This window comes from Muntiacus reevesi, chromosome 2, assembly GCF_963930625.1.
Source record: "Muntiacus reevesi chromosome 2, mMunRee1.1, whole genome shotgun sequence".
In the NCBI taxonomy this organism is placed as follows: domain Eukaryota; kingdom Metazoa; phylum Chordata; class Mammalia; order Artiodactyla; family Cervidae; genus Muntiacus; species Muntiacus reevesi.
Window position 1 is genome coordinate 62,681,382 of NC_089250.1, and position 24,208 is coordinate 62,705,589.

The 24,208-nt window shown below is 38.4% G+C and overlaps 1 protein-coding gene across 2 annotated transcripts in view; it reads right to left on the reverse strand.

The window, feature by feature from the left end:
• The window catches only part of TRPC4AP (transient receptor potential cation channel subfamily C member 4 associated protein), a 68,205-nt gene extending 44,948 nt beyond the window's left edge, over positions 1–23,257 (reverse strand). For both annotated transcript variants that reach the window (XM_065921874.1, XM_065921873.1), the window contains exons 1-3: positions 23,058–23,257; positions 9,515–9,643; positions 7,087–7,203 (exon numbers count right to left, since the gene is read on the reverse strand). In XM_065921874.1, coding sequence (XP_065777946.1) covers positions 7,087–7,203; positions 9,515–9,643; positions 23,058–23,225 — 414 coding nt within the window. In that variant the 5' untranslated portion in view covers positions 23,226–23,257. The remainder of the gene's footprint in view (positions 1–7,086; positions 7,204–9,514; positions 9,644–23,057) is intronic.
• Positions 23,258–24,208: the final 951 nt, after the last annotated feature.

Sequence of the window (24,208 nt, forward strand, 5' to 3'; positions counted from 1 at the left end):
ACTAAAGCACACATGGAACACACACACACACACACAGAGGAATACTACTCAGCTATTAAAAAAAAGAATGAAAATTTGCCATTTGCAGCAACATGAACAGACTTGGAGGACATTATGCTAAATGAAATAAAACAGAGAAAGAGAAATACTATATGAATATCACTTGTATGTGGAATCTAAAAAATAAAAGTGACTATAGCAAAAAAAGAAGCAAACTCACAGATGCAGAGAACAAACTAGTAGTTACCAGTGGTGGGGAGGGGCAACATAAAGGTGGGGGAAGTACAAACTGCTGAGTGTAACACAGGCTACACGAATGTATTATACAACATGGGGAAGACAGCCAGTATTTTATAATAACTATAAATGGAGCATAACCTTTAAAAACTGTGAATCACGATGCTGTACATTTGTAACTTACATAACATTGTACAGCAACTGTACTTCAGTAAAAATGCAAAAAAATTCTCTTAAAAGAAAAAAAAGGAATTATCTCAAACCAATAGCCTCATCTTTTACCTCAATTCACTGGAAAAAAGAGGTTTAAGCCAAACCCAAAGCAAGCAAAAGAAAAGAAATAATAAGGATTCTAGAATGGAAACTAATTTAGCAGAGAACAGAAAGTAACAGAGAATATCAGTGATATCACCACTGACCTTATGGAAAACAAAAACTACCTTCCTCCTGATGAATATTTTTAACTATTATATGTAATGCCACACTAAGCATTTTTGTATACAAAGCTTTATCTCATTTTGACTTATGTCCTCCAAAGAGATTCACATAAATGCAAACAGAGCAAAATCAGTAACGATCTTTAAGATTTTGAGATATATTACACAAAAGCTTTTCAAAGAGATGCCCTGCTTTTCAGTCATCCCAGCAAAGTATGAGGAGCTTATCCTGCATAGATTATTATATTTAAAATAAATTGTCTTCTAATAGATGATGTACTATGTCAACGAACAAATTAAAAGTCCTTGAATGCCAAGCATGTATTACACCTGGCCCACAGACATAATTCATGTGGTTCATATCTTCTGAAAAGTTGCGATTCTACTTAAGAATCTAGATTTCCTACATTCCTGAGGGCAAAGGTCAACAGAAATGGAAGTCACTTCCACATAAAAGCAGGCATGCACTCTCCAATTCATCTCAGTCCCTGCAGTCATTTAATTTATGTAGATCATCTTACTTTGGGCCTGTTTCACTGTATGCCTACTTGATCCCACAGGTGTCTAACTTCACGAACTCTAGGATACACTTTCCAGAGTTCCATTAGGGGTTTGTTCAAGTTGACGAGGAATGGTCTAGCCACCATTCCACTTCAGCTAAGCATTAGGCAGCATGTTGAAAAGGGAATTACTTTGGAGCCTTTCTGGGGACTGGCAGAGGAAGAAATAAAGATCTTTGAAAGGTACTTTTAGAAGCAAGATGACAAGAGAATTCAGCAAGAAGAAATGCACCCAAATAATGGTTAGTGAAGAACAAAATGATCCAAGCAAAAGCCTCTATCTGTAAACTGACTGAGATTCTTAGAGAAGCTAACCTAATTCAAAGCAGGGAAGAAAAACTCCACAAAATCAAGAACTAATGATCCAAAGATGTCCTAAGATGGGACATGTACCTGCAACAGAAAAGCCTTGTTCCCACTGCAAATAAGACGCCAGGCTAAAGACTCCTATCTTATTTTTCCTCGCAGGAACACACTGGTTTCTATTAAGCAAATTCTTTGATGAACGATTCAGAAGTGAAGGCCCTTCAAACTGGCCAGTAAGTAAATGCGACAGGACCACTGGGATTGCTGAAGAGGGAATGCTAAGCAACAGTTAAAGGAATACAGTCTATGGCTCATGCTATGGATGTAAATGTTCAACACTCAATTTTTGCTTTGGGGAAAATGGCGTCTTTAAGGAAAGGAAATGTTTCTTCAAATTGAAGTAATAACACGATAGGAAACACCCTCTTCCAACAACACAAGAGAACACCCTACACATAGACATCACCAGATGGTCAATATCGAAATCAGACTGATTATATTCTTTGGAGCCAAAGATGGAGAAGCTCTATACAGTCAGCAAAAACAAGACCAGGAGCTTACTGTGGCTCAGATCATGAAGTCCTTATTGCCAAATTCAGACTTAAATTGAAGAAAGTAGGTAAAACTACTAGACCATTCAGGTATGACCTAAATCAAATCCCTTATTATTATACAGTGGAAGTGAGAAATAGATTTAAGGTACTAGATCTGATAGACAGAGTGCCTGATAAACTATGGATGGAGGTTCGTGACACTGTACAGGAGACTGGGATCGAGGCCATTCCCAAGAAAAAGAAAGGCAAAAAACCAGAATGGCTGTCTATTTGTAAGGCGGCCTTACAAATAGCTGAGAAAAGAAGACAAGTGAAAAGCAAAGGAGAAAAGGAAAGATACACCCATTTGAATGCAGAGTTCCAAAGAATAACAAGGAGAGATAAGAAAGGCTTCTTCAGTGATCCGTGCAAAGAAATAAGAAGAAAACAATAGAATGGGAAAGACTAGAGATCTCTTCAAGAAAATTAGACACCAAGGGAACATTTCATGCAAAGATGGGCTCAATAAAGGATAGAAATGGTATGGACCTAACAGAAGCAGAAGATATTAAGAAGAGGTGGCAAGAATACACAGAAGAACTGTACAAAAAAGATCTTCACAACCCAGATAATCACAATGGTTTGATCACTCACCTAGAACCAGACATCCTGGAATGTGAAGTCAAGTGGGCCTTAGGAAGCATTGCTATGAATGAAGCTAGTGGATGTGATGGAATTCCAGTTGAGCTATTTCAAATCCTAAACGCTATGAAAGTGCCGCACTCAATATGCCAGCAAATTTGGAAAACTCAGCAGTGCCCACAGGACTGGAAAAGGTCAGTTTTCATTCCAGTTCCAAAGAAAGGCAATGCCAAAGAATGTTCAAACTACCACACAATTGCACTCATCTCACACGCTAGCAAAGTAATTCTTTGCTCCAAATTCTTTAGCTCAAAATTCTTCAAGCCAGGCTTCAACAATACGTGAACCGTGAACCTCCAGACTTTCAAGCTGGTTTTAGAAAAGGCAGAGGAACCAGAGATGAAATTGCCAACATCCACTGAATCATCAAAAAAGCAAGAGAGTTCCAGAAAAACATCTATTTCTGCTTTGCTGATTGTGCCAAAGCCTTTGATTGTGTGGATCACAATAAACTGGAAAATTCTGAAAGAGATGGGAATACCAGACCACCTGAATTGCCTCTTTAGGAACCTGTATGCAGGTTAGGAAGCAACAGTTAGAACTGGACATGGAGCAACAAACAGACTGGTTCCAAATAGGAGAAGGAGTACGTCAAGGCTGTATATTGTCACCCTGCAGTATACATCATGAGAAACACTGGGCTAGATGAAGCACAAGCTGGAATCAAGACTGCCAGGAGACATATCAATAACCTCAGATATGCAGGTGACACCACCCTTACGGCAGAAAGTGAGGAAGAACTAAAGAGCCTCTTGATGAAAGTGAAAGAGGAGAGTGAAAAGTTGGCTTAAAGCTCAACAACTAAGATCATGATATCCGGGTCCCATCACTTCATAGCAAACAGATGGGGAAACGGTGGCAGACTTTATTTTTGAGGGCCCCAAAATCACTGCAGATGGTGACTGCAGCCATGAAATTAAAAGACGCTTACTCCTTGGAAGCAAAGTTATGACCAACCTAGACAGCATATTAAAAAGCAGAGACATTACTTTGCCAACAAAGGTTCGTCTAGTCAAGGCTATGGTTTCTCCAGTAGTCATGTATACACGTGAAAGTTGGACTATGAAGAAAGCTGAGCGCTGAAGAACTGATGCTTTTGAACTGTGGTGTTGCAGAAGACCCTTGAGAGTCCCTTGGACTGCAAGGAGATCCAACCAGTCCATCCTAAAGGAAATCAGGACTGAATATTCATTGGAAGGACTGAAGTTGAAGTTGAAACTCCAATACTTTAGTCACCTGATGTGAAGAGCTGACTCATTTGAAAAGACCCTGATGCTGGGAAAGACTGAAGGTGGGAGGAGAAGGGGACGACAGAGGATGAGATGGTTGGATGGCATCACCGACTCAATGGACATGAATTTGAGTAAACTCCGGGAGCTGGTAATGGACAGGGAGGCCTGGTGTGCTGCAGTCCATGGGGTCGCAAAGAGTCGGAACCGACTGAGTGAACTGAACTGAACTGAACAACATAACAGAGCTAACAGTATAAATTGTAAACACACAGCTCCAGTTTTTACAAAGTGAATCTCATTCCAACACAATCAACACCCGGATCAACACAACCACAACACCCTGAAAGCCTCCCTCATGCTCCCAGTGACAGGGGAAAGGACAGATACCTGAGAAAAAAGAAGCAGGATTCCAGTACCCTCACTCATTACATCAAAATGAATTTCAAGTGGTGCAAAAATTAATCATACATGATAAAAACTTTGAAGTATTAGATGGAAATAAAGACATAGTTTATAATTCAACAATGGGAAAAGAAAAACTCTGAACCCATGGAAGGAAAGACTGATCAGTTTGACAACCTAAAAAGTAAACAACCTAAAAAGTAAACCTAAAAAGTTCCACATTAAAATGTACCATAAACAAAGTCAAAATTCAATTTTCAAACTAGGGGAAAAAAATAGAACACTTATGACAAAGGATCTTTAAAAACTGAGTACTTACAAGTTACTATAATCTGCACGTTAGTGTCTCCTGAAAGTCATGCTAAATCCTATTGCCCAATGTGATGCCATTAGGAGGTGGGGCCTTTGGGTGGTGATTAGTTTATGAGGGCAGAGCACCCATGAATGGTATTACACCTTATCAAAGAGGCTCCAGAGAGATTCCCTAGCCCCTTCATCATGTGTGGACACAGGAGAAGCTGGCAGTTTGCAACCCAGAAGAGGAATCTTCACGAGACACCAAATCTGCCAGTGCCATGATCCTAGACTTCCCAGCCTCTAGAACTTTGAGAAATAAATCTGTTGTTCATAAACCACTCAATCTGTGAATATTGCTACAGCAGCCTGAACTAACACAAAAATCAATAAGAGAAGGGCTTAATAAATAGAAAAAAAAAAAAGGAATTACTTATAAACACATGAAAAGATATTCAATTCCACTCATAGAAAGATAAAATTTTAAAACTGCATAATTCATAACTCATATTCTTAGAATTCATAATAACAATATTTTCCAAAGAAGACAAAAAAATGACCTAGAAGCACATAAAATAATGTTCAACAGCATTAGGCAACAGGAAAATGCAGGTCAAAACCACAATGAAGTAACACTTCACACTCAGCAGGATGGCTGTAATCAAAAGCAGAGAGAATAGCCAGTGCTGAAGAGGATGTGGAAAAATTAGAACCCTTGTGCATTGCTGGTGGGTATGTAAAATGGTGTGGCTGCTTTGGAAAACAGTCTGACAAATCCTCAAAGAATTAAATTCAAGAGCTACTATATGATCCATCTATCCCACTTTTAGGTATATACCCAAGATTAATGAAAAGGTATTTCCACACACAAACTTGTACACAAATGTTAAGAGCAGCATTATTTGTAATAGTCAAAAGGTAGAAATAGCCCAAGTGTCCACTGACGAATGAACATACAAAATATGGTATATTCACACAGTAGAGTATTATTCAACCATAAAATAGAAAAAAGTGCTGAAACATGCTATAATGGGGATGAACCTTGAAAACATTAAACCAAGTGAAACACACCAACAACAAAAGATCACATATTATGTGACTCTGTTCATATGAAATGTCCAAGACAAGGTTATCTATAAAGACAAAGTGGAGTAACAGTTGCCTATGATGGGGCTGGTGGTTGGAGGAGTGGGAGAGTGATAGTTTAAACATATGGAGTTTCTTTTCTGGGTGATAAAAACGTTCTAGAGTGACTGTGGTGGTGGTTTCACATATCGACAAATACACTAAAAACTACTGAACTGTACACTTTAAATGGGTGATGTGAACTATATCTCAATTATCTAACTTCTAATAATAACTATATCTCAATAATCTAACATATAATTAAATTATATGATGTGAACTATATCTCAATAAAATTTTAAAAAACTATGAAGAAATATCATTTCTCTCATATCTGCTTAGCAAATATTTAAAATACGTAAAACATACTGTTTAGTGAAAGAGGCTACTATGTGTTGGTAACGTTCTATTTCATGGTTTGGCAAAGGTGAATTTATCTTCTCGTAGTTACTGACATACTTCACTGTATGCAGGTTATACCTCGATAACAAAGTCCATAAAAATACACATAAACACACTGTGTTGGTGATGGAGTGGATAAAAAGACACTCTTCTTCTTTGTTACTGGGGATGTTAGTTGATAAAGTCTTTTAGGTACATAAATTGGTAAGTTTATAAACAATAAAAGACATATGCTTTGATCCTAAAAGTATACAGTACACACATGTACAAAAACACTGCAACCTTGTTTGTTATAGGAACGGTGCTGAGAAAGCTAAATGTCCATCAACTAAGGCCTGGGTAAATAACGGTAAAATCATACCAGGGAATACTATATAGCTGTTAATAATAATGAGGCAGATTTACACGTACTAAAATGAATCTATCCCCAAGTTACAGAATTACACGAAAAAAGCAAGCAAGGTACCTGTATATGATATGCTACTTCTTTATGGGGAGAATATAATCCTAAGGTGGGGACAGTCAGGGTAACTATTTACACACACACATACACACACACACACACACACATATATATATATTACATCTCTGGAAGGACAAAGAAGAAACTAGTAATCACAGCTGAACTAGGAAACATTAACTCTGTGCCTTAAAAAAGTTGATATTATTATCAATTCACATAAATAAACTCTTTCAATGTAAAAACTATGGTACTTCAACACAGGTGAATCCCATGGAGCTTCTAAAGGAGAAAATTCTGAAATGCTTGCTATAAATTCTAAAACGCTTCCTAGGTCCCATTTTGAAAGTTCCCAAGCCATTAAATTAGCAGTAGTAATAATAAACAATGACTTACATCAACACCTCCAAACAAGTCAAAAATATAAGTATTTGGATAAGTGGTTTCTTGGGTAAGTTTCCTCTCTTCAGTAACAAATGCCATAGCCTCCATGGAGAGAAGAGGAGAAATTTCCTAGTGAAAAGGGATACCGAGAGACATTGAGTTTTAGTATCCAACACAAACCAGACACCAAAAGAACAGTTTGCATTTTAGTCACAAATTGAATTCCCATGAGGCCAAAGACAGCCTCCACAATGAACAACAACAACAAAAGCCAACTTACAGAAAAGCTGATATGATAAAAGTTGTTGTAATCATAGTAGAAGCTAACTTATTAAATGCTTATTATGTACCAGGCATGGTTCTTCATATGTTACCTCTTTTAATCCTCACAACTCTATGATGTAACAGTAATGTATTGGCCCAATTTTACAGATAAGGAAGCTAAGACACAAAGAAGTTGTCAATGTCAAATAGGGTATGTGATAGAGTCAGGACTTAAACTTAAGATGTCTGGCTCTTGAGTCTGTGCTTACAAAAGAAAGCATAAAGAGCAGGAAGAATACATTCCTGCTCATTATGCTCTCTTCTCAGGAACCTCAAGGGAGGATGGGACACACCGGATTACAGCAGCAGTTCTCACACAGTGGTGAGCATCCAATCATCTGAAGGACATATTAAAACCCAGACTGCTGGGTCCCACCTGCAGTTTCTGATTTAATAGGTCTGGGCTGGGGCCTGAGAATGTGCATTTATCATAAGTACCCAAGTGATGTTGATGTTGGTCCAAGTACCACTCATTAAGAAAAAGCAGAACTCTCTCTTACAGATAACCTATTACATGACAAGCACCGGATTTCTATACTTAAGTCCATTTAATCCTTAAAATAATTCAATGAAGTGAGTATAGTTTGACTATAGTACAGGTTAAAAAACAAAAATTACAAAGTTGTACAAGGTCACATAATTAGTGGGAGAACTACTTCCTCTGGGTTTCATTTCTCTCATTTATAAAACTATAATGTAATTCTGCTGGCAACACAGTACAATGGAAGCTGGTTTCAGGAGTAGGACAAATCTGGGCTCATCATAATGATAACCATATGACAGTGGGTGGATTATGCTGAGTCTGTTTTCTCAACTGAGAAAGGAATGGAGAAGACATCTGGATTTTCCTGCTCTGTATCTCCTTTCCTCTTCTTCAGGTAACAGCCCTACTTCTGTGGAAGAATACGAGGCCACCCACAGATGTCAAGAAAAGAAATAGACTGCCTAACTCTATTTGGCCCCTGAATTCACATCTGCACTTTCTGAAGATGTGACACAATAAAGAATCTTTTTAGCTAATCTGGGTGGGTTACTGTTACATGCAATCAAAGTATTTTGGACTAATCCACTAATACCACCCATCTCACAGAGTTATCATAAAAATTAAATATGCCTGGTCCATGGTAAATTTCAAGTATTTATTGAATGCATAAAGAAATAACGATCACATAGCAAGTACTCACAAATATTAATTTCCCTCTTTCATCTACCTCATATCTCAGAGATTTTGCAGGATCAAATGAAATAATGTATAATTCTTCACAAAATGTTTTCAAGCAAGCATAAGACACTATAATTATTTCTATCCTAAATCAAACTGTGAGAAAATCAAGAACACAAACACCTTTTTATAAATTTTTATTTGGGAATGATTTTCAATTTATAAAAAAAGTTGTGTAGATAAAATATCTCTTCTGAAAGGTAAAGATTAAACTTATTTGGCCCTATTAATATTTAAAAAATGATTTATGTAAAATAATAAACAGAACTTCACATCTGAAAAACATATTTTATTATGATCAAATATAACTTACATAGATTTTAGCTACATTAGAGCCGGTAATCTAAATTCAAAGTTGGACCTGCTTTCCCAATATGAAGTTTGACCTACTAAATCAGAAATTCTACTGGCAGGGCCCACCGTTAACAAGGCTTCCACATGACTCTGATACACACTTCAGATTGAGAACAACTGCCCTGGATGTCTCTGCACTCTTTCCAAGTCCCTTCACCTTCAGATGCTGGTCATACTTAACAACCACAAGGCCACTTCCTTTAAGTCTCACCAAAATGGGATCTTTTAAATCCCATTGAAAAAGAATGTATCCCAATCCCAGGGCAAGGCCTGCTTAATTAGGCAAGTACGAGGACAAAACAAGTGTGAATAAAACCCAGAAGTATATACACCAGGAACTTAATGGTGATTATCTCTGGGTGGTGGGATTATAGGTGATTTTTATTTTCTTCTTTGTGCTTTTTCTTAACTTCCCAAATTTTCTACAGCTTACTCAATACAGGCTATTTTAAAAAGCAGACTGAAGAAGGGGAATAACCCAGATGTCTAGTATCACCTGCAGGCCCCGAATGCAGCCCATCTAACGCCCCCAACAGTTACCTTGAGGATGTTCTGGCATTCAACGAAGTCACTGTGGAGGTGGCTGGTCGCATACAGCTTAAGGAGCAGCTGCGGAATTCCACTCCATTTGGACTGTTTGTCCCGTTCCGTCAAAAAAGTTTCAGTGAACTGTAAGTCCAAAGGAAAAAAAAAAAGAGGAAACTATTACTGGTGAGGAAAGAACCACAAGCACACACAGCAAAAGAGAGCAGCTGGCTCCCAAACCCACCCAGGACAAGTAAGTCAAAGGTCTTTCTAGAAACCTTCAAAAGTTCCCCGACAGCCTGTAAGGTCAAAGTCCAGCTCCTTGTTTATGATACACCCCCTTCCTATTCTATGATCTGCTGTCCTCTCTTAACTTCTTCTTTGCCCAATGCACACGCTAGGCTCCAAATGTATGTGTTGTCTCTCTATGCATCTTTGCACGTGTTCCTCCCCTGTACATGGCTCTAGTATACCTGTATATAGGTATGCCACCTGTGTGGGGAGAAAATAAACCTAAGTTGGGAGCAAGAGGGGTAATAATTTACATACACATATATACAGGTTTGAACTGCATGAGTCCACTTACATGAGAAATCTTTTTCAATAGTAAATACTACAGTACTACACAACTCATGTCTGGTTGAATCCGCAGGTGCAGGGAAACTGTGGGTACAGAGGGCTGACTCTTAAGTTATACAAGAATTTTGACTGTGAAGTGTCAGCACTAAGTCCCTGTGTTGTTCAAGGGTGAACTCTATGCCACAGAACATTTTTGGATGTCTTTTCTACCTGGAAAGCTCCTTCCCCCCTCCCTGTCTTTTCTACCTAGAAAGTTCTTTCTCCTTCAAAATGCAAGTCAAAAAACCAGAAAATTTCCTTGATAGGACTTCCTCTCTCTCCTTTCTAAGAGGGTCTGGGACCTTATCTAACATTGATCATCCTGTATCAGGATTACTGGTTCATTTGTCCTAACCACCGCCCGCCCCCGCCCCACTAGAGAGTAGGTGCCAGGCTGTGTTTATTATGCAAACCTTTATCGCAAAGAGCGCCAGGCACAGAGCAGGGACTCAGTAAGTGTTTGAAGGCATGAGCAATAGCCTTGTCTAATGACAGGTTCATTAATCATGGCAGTGTCTATTTTGGGGATATGGCATTATCGGTGCCAGAAGTGAATTATTTTCATGTAGACTTGTCCCTCAATTAGATCAAAAGCTCACTGTAGCTTACAAAGGACATGCAGGTCTTCAGTAACAGCTTGGCCTATCCTGATGCACATCAGTACTCTGATCTTGGACAAGTCCCATTACTCTTCCTGAGCCTGTTTTCTTAGATTGTAAACATAAAATAATTCAAGGGTCACGAAAGATAATGAAATGTTTCTGAGTATTTGTATTAGGGTGAGCCGTAGGAAATTACCATTTCTGTAGGTCTAAATGATTATCAGAAATGTTATACTCTTCAAGCAAACTCAAATTAAGGCAAACCCCAAAACAATGAAAAAAAACAAAACGAAACAAAACACCTTTCCCTTCCTTGAAAGGATAAAGACAGAAAACAACAATGGTTTCATGGGACTCAGCAAAAGCAGTGCTTACAAGTTTATAGCTATAAACATTTATATTAAAAAGGAGAGCAATCTCAGATTATCTTATCTTCTATCATGAGAAACTAGGGGGAAAATGGAGTAAACCCAACCCTAAGAAAGCATGAGGAAATTAAAAAGATCCTTGCAAAAATAAGTGATATAGAGAAAAGAAAAATAACAGAAAAAAAAAAATCAACAAAATCAAATTTGGTTCTTTGAAAAGACCAACAATATTGAAAATAGTTACACTGACTAACTTACATTGACTCAAATTACTATGTATTCAGGAATGAAAGAGGAAACAATTACCAATTTTAAGGAGATAAAAAGGATTACATGGAAATACTAGTAGCAACTGTATGCCAACAAACTTACATAAATTAGATGAAACGTACAAATTCTCAGAAGGACACAAATAATAGAAACTAACTTAAGAAGAAACAGAAAATCTGATATACCTAAAACAACTAAAGAGATCAAATTAGTGCTTTAATACAAAAGGAAGAAAAAGAGGGAGGGATGAAGGAAGGAAACAACCCATAAAGAAACGCCCAAGTCCAGATGCTTCACTAGTAAATTCTATTGAACATTTAAAGAGAAATTGGCAAATACTTCACAAATTCTTCCAAAACCAGAAGAAGGAACACTTCTCAACTCATTCTATGAGGCTAGTATTACCCTGATATCAAAACCAAAGACATTAAAAGAATACCTAGAAATAAACTTAATCAAGGAGGTGAAAACCTATACTCTGAAAACTGTAAAACGATGAAGTAATTAAGGATGATACATAGAAATGGAAAGATATCCTGTGTCTTGTATTAGAAGACTAGTTAAAACATCCATACACTCAAAGCAATCTACAGATTTAATGCAATTCCTATCAAAATATCCATGGCATTTTTCACAGAACTAGAACAAATTCCTAAAATGTATATGGAACCACAAACGATCCAGAACTGCCACAACCATCCTGAAAAAAAAAAAAAAGAACAAAGCTGGTGGTATCATGCTCCCTGATTCAGACCAAAACTGCACAGTACTGGCGCATGGACGCAGACACATAGATCAATGGAACAAAATAGAAAGACCAGAAATAAATCCACCACTTATGGTCAATTAATTTACAGCAAAACCAACAAGAATATACAACAGTGAAAAGATAGGAACTTCCCTGCTGGCCCAGTGGTTAAGACTCTGAGCTCCCAATGCAGGGGGCCCAGGTTTGATCCCTGGTCAGGGAAGTAGATCCCACATGCTGCAACTAAGACCTGGTGCAGCCAAATAAATGAATAAATATTAAAAAAAAAAAAAACAACAGTGAAAAGACAGCCTCTTTAATAAGCAGTGTTGGGAAAACTGTACAGCTATATGTAAAACAATGAGATGTGTAACACAACATTGCAAATCAACTATACTTCAATTAAATAAATTTTTTAAAAAAGAAATTTGAACATTTTTTCACACAATATAAAAAATAAACTCAAAATAGACTGAAGACCTAAATGTAAGACCAGAAACCACAAAACTCTTAGAAGAGAAGAGAGGCAGAACACTGACATAAATCATAGCAGAATATTTTCTGTATCTGTCTCCTCAGGCAAAAGAAACAAAAACAAGTGGGACCTGATTAAACTTAAAAGCCTTTGCACAGCAAAGGAAGCCATCAACAAAATGAAAAGGCAGAACCTACTGAATTATAGAAAATATTTGCAAATGATGTAACTAGTAAGGGATTAATATCTAAAATATATAAGCAGCTCACACAACTCAAATCAAAACTACAAAAACTAATTAGCACAAATTAGTATAACATATACTTCAACAGAAAAAAGAGGAAAAAATAATAAACAATCCAATTTAAAAACAGGCATAAGACCTAAACAGACATTTTTTCAAAGGAGACCAACACACAGACTTAGAACTAATAATTGAGCTTGGCAAGGTTTCAGGATACAAAAATGTTTCAATATACAAAAATCACCTGAATTTCTACGCATCTGCAATCAACAATCCAAAAGTGAAAATAAGAAAACAATCCCATTTGTAACAGCATCAAAAAGAATACTTATGAATAAATTTAACAAACTATAAGATCTGTACAATGAAACACAAAACATCACTGAAAGAAATTAAAGAAGTAAAGAATGCCTAAATAAATGGAAAGCCATTCAGGCTCAGAGACTGGAAGACTTAATATTTCTAATATGGCAATACTCTCCATATTGATGAGATGGCTGGATGGCATCACTGACTCAATGGACATGAATCTGACTAAACTCCGAGAGTTGGTGATGGACAGGGAGCCCCGGTGTGCTGCAGTCCATGAGGTCCCAAAGAGTCAGCCACAACTGAGCGACTGAACTGAATTTATCAAAATTCCAGATGGCTTCACTGCAGAAACTGACACTACATTTAATAGCTACTCTCTATACATTCTTTGCAAGTACACAGAACATTTACAAAATGCCCAGTTGTTGGGCCATGGAGCAAATTTCAATACATATCTAAATGAATCAAAACACAAACCATATTCTCTGACTGTAGTGCAATCAGCCTAAAACCTGTAACAGAAAGATTATAAAACCCTGATGTTCATAAATTAAAAAATATACCTCTTAAAAATGCATAGGTGAAAGAAGAAATCCAAGGAGAAATTTGAAAATATTCTGAAATAAATGACAATGAAAATACTACAGATCAAAATTTGTGGGTCCATCTAAAGCTATGACTAGTGGCCAGGATAAACTTATACCAAAACCTGGTGAAAGGGAAATTATAGGCCATTCTCATTCATAAACACAGAAGAAAAAAAATCCTAATAAGAAAATTAGGAATCAAATTTAGCAATCTATAAAAAGGATGAAGTTCTGAATCAGAAATTCAGATTTGGTTCAATATTTGAAAAGTTTACTCAGTGTAATTCATCATATTAATAACACAAAGGAAAACAGTTATATTAACATCTCAACGCAGAAAAAGCATTTTGATAGAATTCAACACAGAAACTCAGAAAAGAAATGAATAAGAGTATATACAGAAAATATTCAAGAAACATCATACTTAATGGTTAAATGTTGAAGGCTCTACCTCTTAGATCAGTAACATGCCACTTCAATTCACTGTACAGGAGCATCCCAAACAGCAGTTAGGTAAGAAAAAAAAAGATGCAAGATAGGAAGGGATAAAATAAAAGCTTCATTTGCAGATATACTTGCAGATGACCGTACACATACACAATCCAAAATAATCTAAAGGATTAAAATACAGGAGCAATATAAATGCTGCAGCAATACACATACCAATCCTGTTTTTATATTTCAGCTACAGTTAGAAAACGTGATTTTTAAAATGCTATTTACGATACCATCAAATCATGTCAAATGCCAAGGGATGAATCTAACAAAAACCACTACATAGAAAACTATAAAATATTATCAAGAGAGATTAAGGAAGATTAAATCAGAGAAAAAGAGATGTAAGGGAAGGAGAGAATGAGTGTGCTGTATTGAATAGACTGAAAGCAATCCCAATCAAAATTCTGTTGTAAAAATGTACACACTCACTCAAAAATGTATATGGAAATGGCAAAGGACCAAGAAAAGCCAAGGAATTCTTGAAGAAAAGTAGGAGAAGCTGCTCTTCTGATTCAATATTCTATAAACAAAATCAACACATAAAATTACAGAAAATAAGACAATGTGATATTAGCATAAGGGTAAATGGACAAATCAGAAGAACAGAACAGACATGAAAGAGATGTGAAAACAAACACTACAGAGCACTGGAGGGGCAAAAAAGACTTTTCAATAAATAACTAGTCAACTTGATATCTCTATGGAAAAGCTCACACCACACCCAAAAATAAATTCCAAGCAGAACATATATTTCAATGGCAAAGGCAAAACAGTAAAGCTTCTAGAAGATAAGCAGAGTATCTTCATGACCTTAGAGTAGGTAAAGATTTATTAAACAGAATACAAAAAGCACTAACCATAAGGGGAAAATAGTGACATTAAAATTAAGCACTTCTGTTTATCAAAAGATCTTTTGAGAGACTAAAAAGGCAAGCCACCAAATAAGAGAAGATATCTGCCAAATATAACTACAAAGGGCTCATATCCAGCAAACAAAAAGAACTTCAAATAAAAATTTATTTTAAATGAAAAACCCCACCAGAAAAATATGAAAAAGATTTAGACAGGTAATCCACAAGACAGAAAGTCCAAATGGCCAATAAACTCCTGAGAAGACGCTTAACGTCACTAGTCATGAGGGAAACAGACTGAAATCACGAGATGCCACTTCTCACACACTAGAATGACTAAAGTTAAAAAGACTGCAACCCCACAGGTTAGTCAGAACATGGAACAGGAACTCGCTCGCATACACTGCTGGTGGGACTGTAAATTAGTACAACCATTTGGGAAACTGTTTAGCTGCTGATGCTAAACCCACGTATACCCTATAACCTAGCAATGCTACATCTAAGTGTACACCCAAAGAAATTGCACAGATGTGCTTCAAGAGACAAGTACAAGAATGTTCACATAAACATTATTCAAAACCACCAAAACAGGAAAGATCCCAAATACTCAAAATTACAACGAATTAACTGTGGTTTAATACTATATAGCAATGAAAATGAATGAACTACAGCTTTACCTGTCATCACGGATGAATCTCACAATGCGGACTGAAAAAAGGCAGAAGGCAGACTTAGTACATACCGTTTGATTCTATGTATGGATGTATGTATGCATGTGTGTGCTCAGGCGTGTCCAACTCTTTGCGACCCCATGGACTATAGCCTACCAGGCTCCTCTGTCCATGGGATTTTCCAGGCAAGAATACTAGAGTGGGTTGCCATTTCCTCCACCAGGAAATCTTCCCAACCCATGGATTGAACCTGCATCTCTTGGATTGGCAGGGAGAGTCTCTACCACTGTGCCACCTGGAAAGCCCTGATGCTATCTGTACTAAGTATAAAAACTAGTATGAGTAAATGCAAAGTTAGACGTTAGACTAGTGATTTCATTTGAGGGGAAGAAGTGCAGAGAGAGAGAGGTTAGTAAGGAGTACAGAGGTAATGCTGTATTTGCTACATAGCAGATAATTTTGAGCTGTGCATTTATCTTTGTGCATTTTTATTTGTGCATTTCAACACAGAAAGTTTTAGAAATGCCTAAAATAAAATAATCTTATGTACTGATTATGGAAGGATCTCTAAAATACATTTTTAAGTGAAAAAAGCTAGAAGCACATAGTATGTATAGTATGTATACATACTACACAATAGTAATGTATAGTACAGTATCGCTTGTGTAAGGAAGAATATAGAGACATATTTGTTTACTAAGCTTAGATAGAGGTATCCACAAGAAATCAATAACCAGAGTTGCATCTGGGAGTAGAACTGGAGGGTGAGAGTAGAGGTGGCAGTAGGCCATCTGTAAGGCAGACTTACTTTTCTCCCTTTTGTACATGTGTATGTTACTTACTCAAAACAAATGTTACCTCCGGCAGAGAGGGACTGACATGAAAGGGGCATTAAATATATTAATAACTTCTCAAATTTGGCCATGGGTACATGTTTACTGTGATAATACACTGGTATTGCTTATTACAGCTTTTTAAAGGTCAAATATTTAACAATAAACTTAAAAAAAAAAAAGCCAACTATATGCACAATGGCACACTGTGGACGTTCAATAAATGTTAGTTACGTTCCCCACCTTAATCCCAAATATCTAAACTTATCTCCCACCGATTTCCCACAGGAGCACTTCACTTTCTGTTCTATCTTCTAATGGCCAGTTATGAGGACTTTCTCAATGGTGTTCCTGAGAAATAGCTATGCTACTGTTAAAAGTCTACTCATTCTTCAGAACCAACTCACATCTCACTTACTCCGTGAAGTTCTCCAAAGCAATCATAGCCCAAACTTCAAAGGAGAGAAAATGTCTTTTAAAAATAGGAAGATCCTAAGAGAACACTTGGTGCAATCATTTTGCAGAGGGCTTAGTCAAGTGATAGACATGACTTCATTACAGTTGCTACACATTTTAATGTACATCTACCAAAGTGTACCCACAATGAATAAGAAGACTTTCATCAATGCATATTATAGCTAAAATTACAGAAGACCAGAAAGAGAGACTACCCTAAAAGCTCTTAGGAGGTAAGAAGTGGGAATATAGGTCATGCACAAAGGACGGAGAATGACAACAGAACCTTTCGACAGTTACACCAAATGCTTAAAGATAATGGAATAATATGCCATTAAAACTTTAAGGGAAAATAACTTCTAACTTAGAATTATATACCCAGCTAAACTAAATACTCAAGTACAAGGAAAAAAAGATTTTCAGACATACAAACTTAAAAGAAAGTATGCTTTCTTAGGTGGCTACTAGAGAACGTACTCCAAGAAAAAGGAACACAGGATTCAGAAAACAGAGCTCCAAAACATGAGAAAAAGAAATAAAATGTCCTGAATTTGGTGAAGGGAAACCCCCAAAATTCAGCTATTCTAGCAAGTAACTAATCCAAGCTGAAGCAGGCCAGAGAGTTCCAAGAAGAATTTCTTTTTAAAAGAAAAAAGTAGGAGCTTTAGAATTTGGTAGTAAATTGTAACAAAAAGTAAAGCAAATTTTATAAGGATGATTATAGTGAAAGAAGTCAGACTTAAAAGTCTATATATGGAATGATTCCATTTCTGTGACAGTCAGTAAAACAGCATAACAGGATAGACAACAGATGAGCAGTTGCCAAGGGATGGTGGTGGGGAAGGGGTCAACTACTACAGGGGAACTTTCTGAATCTTAACTACAGTGGTGGTCACACAACTGTATGTGTTTGTCAAAACTTACAGAACTATACACTGAAAGGGTGAATTCTACTATACCCAGGTCTCAAATGAAAAAGTAGGGGAAGAAAGGGCAGCTTTTAACTAAGAAAAACACATTACATAGAATATAATTGTTGCATACATATGGCTCTGCCGTAAACAATTATATCTTATCACTATCATCATAATGAAAATACCAATGGCCAAAACTGACATAACCACATTAGGAGAATCATGGAGACCAAATGTGTGGCACAGGGTGCTGTGAATTAAACCCTAATCCTCTACAAAAGGAAGAGAAGAGAGGAAGAGAACCCTTTAAAACTGTACAGTCAAGGATTAGCCTTATGTCATTTAGAAATATTGGCTTTCCTGTTTCCTGGACTCTTCACCTGCGAAAGAGAACAGCCAGTGTGGACAGTGACTGCCTGGGGGGGGGGGGGGGGGTGGAACTTGGGGTGAAAAGTGGGGGCACTGCTGTTATTTTTTACAAGGTTCATGATACCCAGAGATTCTCCAAATCATATTCAAAATATTCAACTTCACATGGAATTTCTTTTACTACTACCAGTTTGTCTTACAAGGCATTTACTCTCATTTAAAAATAATCATCTGGATTTTGTTTTCCTTGTGAACATCTGAGTAGTATGATGAAAAGAGCCACCATCCAGGCATCTTCAAAGCTGAATTTTTGGCAGGTGTTGTATGGGTTTTTTCTCTTGGAGTACTTGTGGTTTGACAGTTTATAGGAGTGATAATCTCTTACATCATGCTGCCTAAGCTGTCAACCTATTTAGTAAATGTGACACGTCCAGACATTTACAGTTTTTGTTGACTTATTTTTGTCTTTAGTGCTTTTCTTTTTAAATAATTAAATGTCAAATTCCATAAACATAAAATGTATATTTTATTTGTTTAGTTCTAAGTGTAAGATATCAAATGCCTCTAAATAAATTAAATGCAAGTAAATAGCCTTCTTAAAGATTAAGATTAAATACCCTTAATTAATAAAGATAAAAGACATTGTTAGATTATTCTGGTAATATTAACCAATGAATGCTTGCGTCCACTTTAATGGAATCTGTTATGTTTTAATATAATTAAAAGTGAATTTTAAGGTTTGTGAATATAAAAACCTGTTTAAATATTATCCATATTTTTAATTAAAAGAATTTATCCTACCGGGGGGGTCAATATTAAATTATCCTTGACAGGCAAAGAAGACAGTATTTGATTTGAACCTCAAGATTTCAAATGTTAATGCTTAGAATGAGGCTGAAAGAGGCAGTGCCAATTGAAAAAAAAATTTTTTTTAAAGAGGGGTCAATCTAAAAAGATACATATGAAGCAAATAACACTCAAGTAGGATTTAGATATACCAATAATCATAAAGGAAGTGATGAGCGGAATTTGGGAAACAGAAGAGGATGCCATAACCCAGCCTGTCATTAGATCTCCAAACTGAAGTGGTATCTCTAGGTGTGGTGGGTCATGACCTGTTGAGTTGGCTTGCCTAGTCTATCCCTTTTCCGCAATTCCCACTGACCATGCAGGGTCCTGTGCACCCCAGGGAAGGAACCTGAATTTGATACCAACTGTCATGGGATGCCACTAGAGGGTTTTAGGCAAGAGATTATAAGATCTGATTTGTTTTAGGGATCAAATGTGCTGATAAATCTGGACAGGCTCTGTAAACACTAAAGCATTATACCAGCATATTTTATTACCTTGACAGAGGACAAACTGAAAGGGAGAGATGAAAATAAGGCACACTAAAATCCAAGTAGGATAGGCCCATTTAAAATCATTCAGCCCGGAGTCTTCTCCCCGGCTCCTCTCAAGTTCCATTTGGGACTTGAGGAAGATCAGGTTTGTGGGCTGTATTTGCCATATTAAGTTTTCGAGGTGCCTATTAGATGTCTGTGTGGAGATGCTGAGAAAGTATTTGGATGTATCCAACTGGAGCTAAAGGGGGAAACCAGGATGGACATACAGATTTAGGATCTATCAGAATATAGTTTTGCTAAAAACAATACTTGCTAATCTTTACAGCGTGCCCACTATATTTTAGACACCATTTTAAGTGCTTTACATGTATAAATGCTCTTGGTGCTTACCACAGCCTTGCCAAGCTAGAGCCCATGATTATCTCTATTTTATAAATGAAGAAACTGAAGCAAAAAGAGATTAAACTACTTGTTCAAAGACACACAGCAAGTACGTACCAGAGCTGGGATTCAAATCTAACTAATCTGACTCTAGAACTCTTTAAAGCCATGGGACTGTGTGGGATATACAAAGAGACAGCACTGAGGAAGACAAAGCCCTCAGATACAGCATTTCAAATCAAACAATTTCCTTAGTCCTGAGGGTCAAACACCTGGTGCTGTTTCAGGCTCTGCAGACACATAAAAAAATAAAACAGTCTTTCAAGAGGCCCAGTCTCAGATCTATTGAGCTGATGACAACTATTTACTGAGCATCTACTATATGCCATACACTGGGCAAGCTTTTTAGATATATTATTCTACTTACTCCTCCCCCAACAGCATTGCCATTTTAGAAATAATGAAACTGAGGTTAAGAGAGGTTATATAATATAACCTAGCAATGATGACAGAACTAGGGTTCAATACAGGTCCATCTTACTTCAAAATCTGGTTTTTCCCAAGTAATTCCTGTTACATACTACAACACGGATGAACCTTGAAGACACTGTATTAAGTTAAATAAGCCAGGCACAAAAAGACAAACAAAGCATGATTCCACTTACATGAGGTATTTAAAGTAATCAAATTCATGGAAACAGAAAGTAGTAGAACAGTGGTTATCAGGGGCTATGAGAAGGGGAAAAGAGTAGTTTAATGGCTCAAGTTTCAGATTTACAAGATGAAAAAGTTCTGGAGATCTGCTTCACAACAATGTGAATAGTTACTGACTGCACACTTAAAAATGAATAAGATGGTAAACTTTACATCATGTGTTTAAAACGCAAAGAAGAAAATTTTAACCTGGTCTTTCCAAGTATTCCACAGGCCATAAGAGAATATACTCACTGTGTCATGAGGAAATAATTTACTCTGCAATGTGGAGGAGGAAAAAGAGTGGAGCAAGGAAGAGATCAAAGAAAGTTACTAGGAAGGGACACACTGGAAACATGAAGATCCCCACTTCACTACAGTTTTGGAAAGGAACCTCAGTCTTAACCTCTGAAATAGCTCTCACACTTGTCTGTATACAACTTGATTACCATACTGCTGGTGGTAATTAATGTGGTAATCAATTATTACCAGACTATAAATGGGGCTCAAGAACATTCCAGCACCTTCTATCCGATGAGTTTCTCCAGTCTCCTTCCATTCCAAGTCATCCAGCATTGGATACAAATTAAATGTAAAGAACTTAATTTTCTTTCATTCATTAAGTTAAAGAACCTTGGTGGCTCTCTATTGCTCTCGGAACACAGAAGATTACCAAGAAGAGTGCTTAGGAGCAAATTACCTAATCTTTCTGAGCCTCAGTTTCTTCATTGGTGTTAAGAGATGAGTCCTGGCACTTGATTCAAAAGACTTGAGAATGAAAAAAAAAAAAAAAAAGAAGACTTGAGAATGAAATAAAGACACTGTATAACTTGCACAATGCTTAATCCAAAGTATGTACTCAATAAAGGTGAGCTGAGTTCCCTTTCTGCCCATTCCTACCTACCTAGGTCAGTAAGTCTTTGGGTTAAAGGACGGAGCAAGTATTTCCAGGATCTTAAGGCAGATAGAGAAGAATGCAAAGGGGAAAAAGTTGCTGATCCATGGTTATCTTATGGCAAGGAAAATACTGCTCACCCAGAACTGCTTCTTCATCTGTAACCCATACAAACACACATATATATGTCCTTTTAACCATATAATATTAAAATGGCTCAAAACTAAGTTACTATGAAACATCTCATTCTCTCCCTCATCTAACCAATTCCCACTCCAACAATCACTTTATTAGTTTCCTGTACATACTTAAAAGTTTCTTTATTTAACAAAAAAAAAAAAAAAAAAAGGTTCTTTATGCAATAGCTGTCCTTAAGTTAAGCTAATGTTTTACAGGTGTGTTTACGAGGTACGTTCTGGGAACAAGATGAGGGAGAAGGGGAGGAGCGAGCAACCTTGGTCTTATTCATCCTGATTTACCCTAAAGCAGTGTCCTTCATTCATTAAAAAAAAAAAAAAAAACTAATCATATAATAGGCACGTAGCGTAAGCTAGGTAACAAGTACTCCATTAATATTAACTGATTACCCTTCAGCTTTTTAGTATGCACCAGAAACGCATTTAACGCTTTACACAATTGTCTTTGATCCTCACAACACCTTAACAGGTTGGTTACTAATTATCATCTCCATTTCACAAAAGAGGAAACTGAGGCACAGAAAGGTAAACTTGCCCAACCAAGAGACAGCAGGGTTCTGAATCCAGGCCTGACTCCGGAACCTAGCTGTTAACCATGACGCTTTACACACGCAACACAGATACAGTCCCTGCACCCGTTGGAGCTCAGCCTAATGTAAGATACAGGCGAGAAAAAGAGTAGACAACAAAGAAATATGTAATTAGAGACTAAGAAAGTAATGTGAACGAAACGAATTCCGGGCTGTAACTAACAATGGGGACCTACTTTAGAAGGGGGGGGAGGGGTTATGTCAAGGAAAGGCCTCTCCGAGAGAATGACATTTATGATGACTTGGGAACCGTTTGGTGGCTGCAATGATGACCCGCCGCCCAGTTCATCGCGGAGAAACTCGCGGCCCGGAGAGGCTAAAGCAAACTCGCCCAGGGTCCCCCAGACGTGCAGACGTGGCGCAAGGAAGGGAGGATCCAGGAGCTGGGCCCAGGACTCGTACACGCCATCAGTGTCCGATGCAGCCCAGCCCGGCTCGGCCCCTAACCCGGAGCCTCTAGCCTGCCGCTGCCCACTGCCCTGCCGCGGCTGACAGCGTCGGGACAGCCTACAGAGAGGCCCCGCGACCTGCCAAGAGGGGTCAGGCCCGTACTGCGGCGGCCTGGAAAGGCCTCTTCCCCGGCCCCCCGCCAGCTCCCGCCCGGTCAACCCCGCCCCGCCCCTCCGGGCCGGCTTCATACCTGCACGGCCCGGGCCAGGCCCCGGCCGGTCAGCTGGCCCTGCCGCAGTTGCAGCAGAATGTTACCCGGCCGTGGCCGTCCGCCCCATCCGCCCCAAGCCGCCACCGTTGCCGCCGCCCGTCGCCCTCGGCCGGCCCCAGACCCAGCAGCCGCCGGCGCCGCCGCCATGTCTCCTCGTCCGACAAACAGGAAGCAAGCGGCCCCGGGGCCGCGGAGATTTCTACGGGGCGGCAGAGGGGTCGCCGCAGCGCCCCCAGTGGGCCGAAGGCGGAGGCGCAGGCCGCGTGGCAGGGGCTGTGCGTGCCGCTGGGGCTGCTGGGAAATGTAGTCTTGCTCTCAGGCGGGCAGATGAGAGAGAGCGATGGGGCGTTTCTTGCGCCACTTGTCCTTCTGGCCACTCGGTCCAGCATTTCACTAAGGTCCCTCGAGGTCGAAGACAAGTCCCTGCGTGCGCAGTCTCTCATTTCTTGCCAGTTTGGGGAGGTTACAATCAAATGACTAGGAAAAGATCTTGGGTTCCAGACCAGGAATCAGGCCGCCTGTTCTGATTCCCACCTTCTTCTTTCTGCTGGGACTCGCCACGGACCTCCCTGAGCCTCATTTTCCCGAGTTCATTCAATCGGTAGTTCCTGGGAGCCTTTTCAGCCAATACATAGTTCCTTGGAGCCAGCTCTGCGCTCAGCACCGAGCGGTCCCTGGAAAAGCAGTGGTGAGCGGAGAAGATATCTAGGTCCCTGTTTTGGAATGCGAGTTACAGGGGAAGACAACACATCCCTACTCAGACGCACAGTAGGGTGAGTTGTGTAACTTGGTAAGTTGCTGTGAAGTTAAATGAAATAATGCAAGGGAAAATGGTTGCTAAATTGTGACATCATATTCACTGTCAGAGGAAACTTAACCTGATTTCTCCCCACCAGTATGTTCTTACTCTACTCTGAGCCCACATAATCATGGTTTTGGCAAACTTCTGTGGTAGGATCGTGGCGTCTCCTTGCCTTTTTTCTTCCTGGGAGGGGGTCTTGTATTAATAACATAAATGAAAGAGGAATGCTGGGTGTGGTGCAATAAGGAATGGTGGAGATTGTAACTCATACTTTATTGCCCAGACCAGAACGTTTTTAAGAATGAAAGGGAGCTATTAGTTACAACAG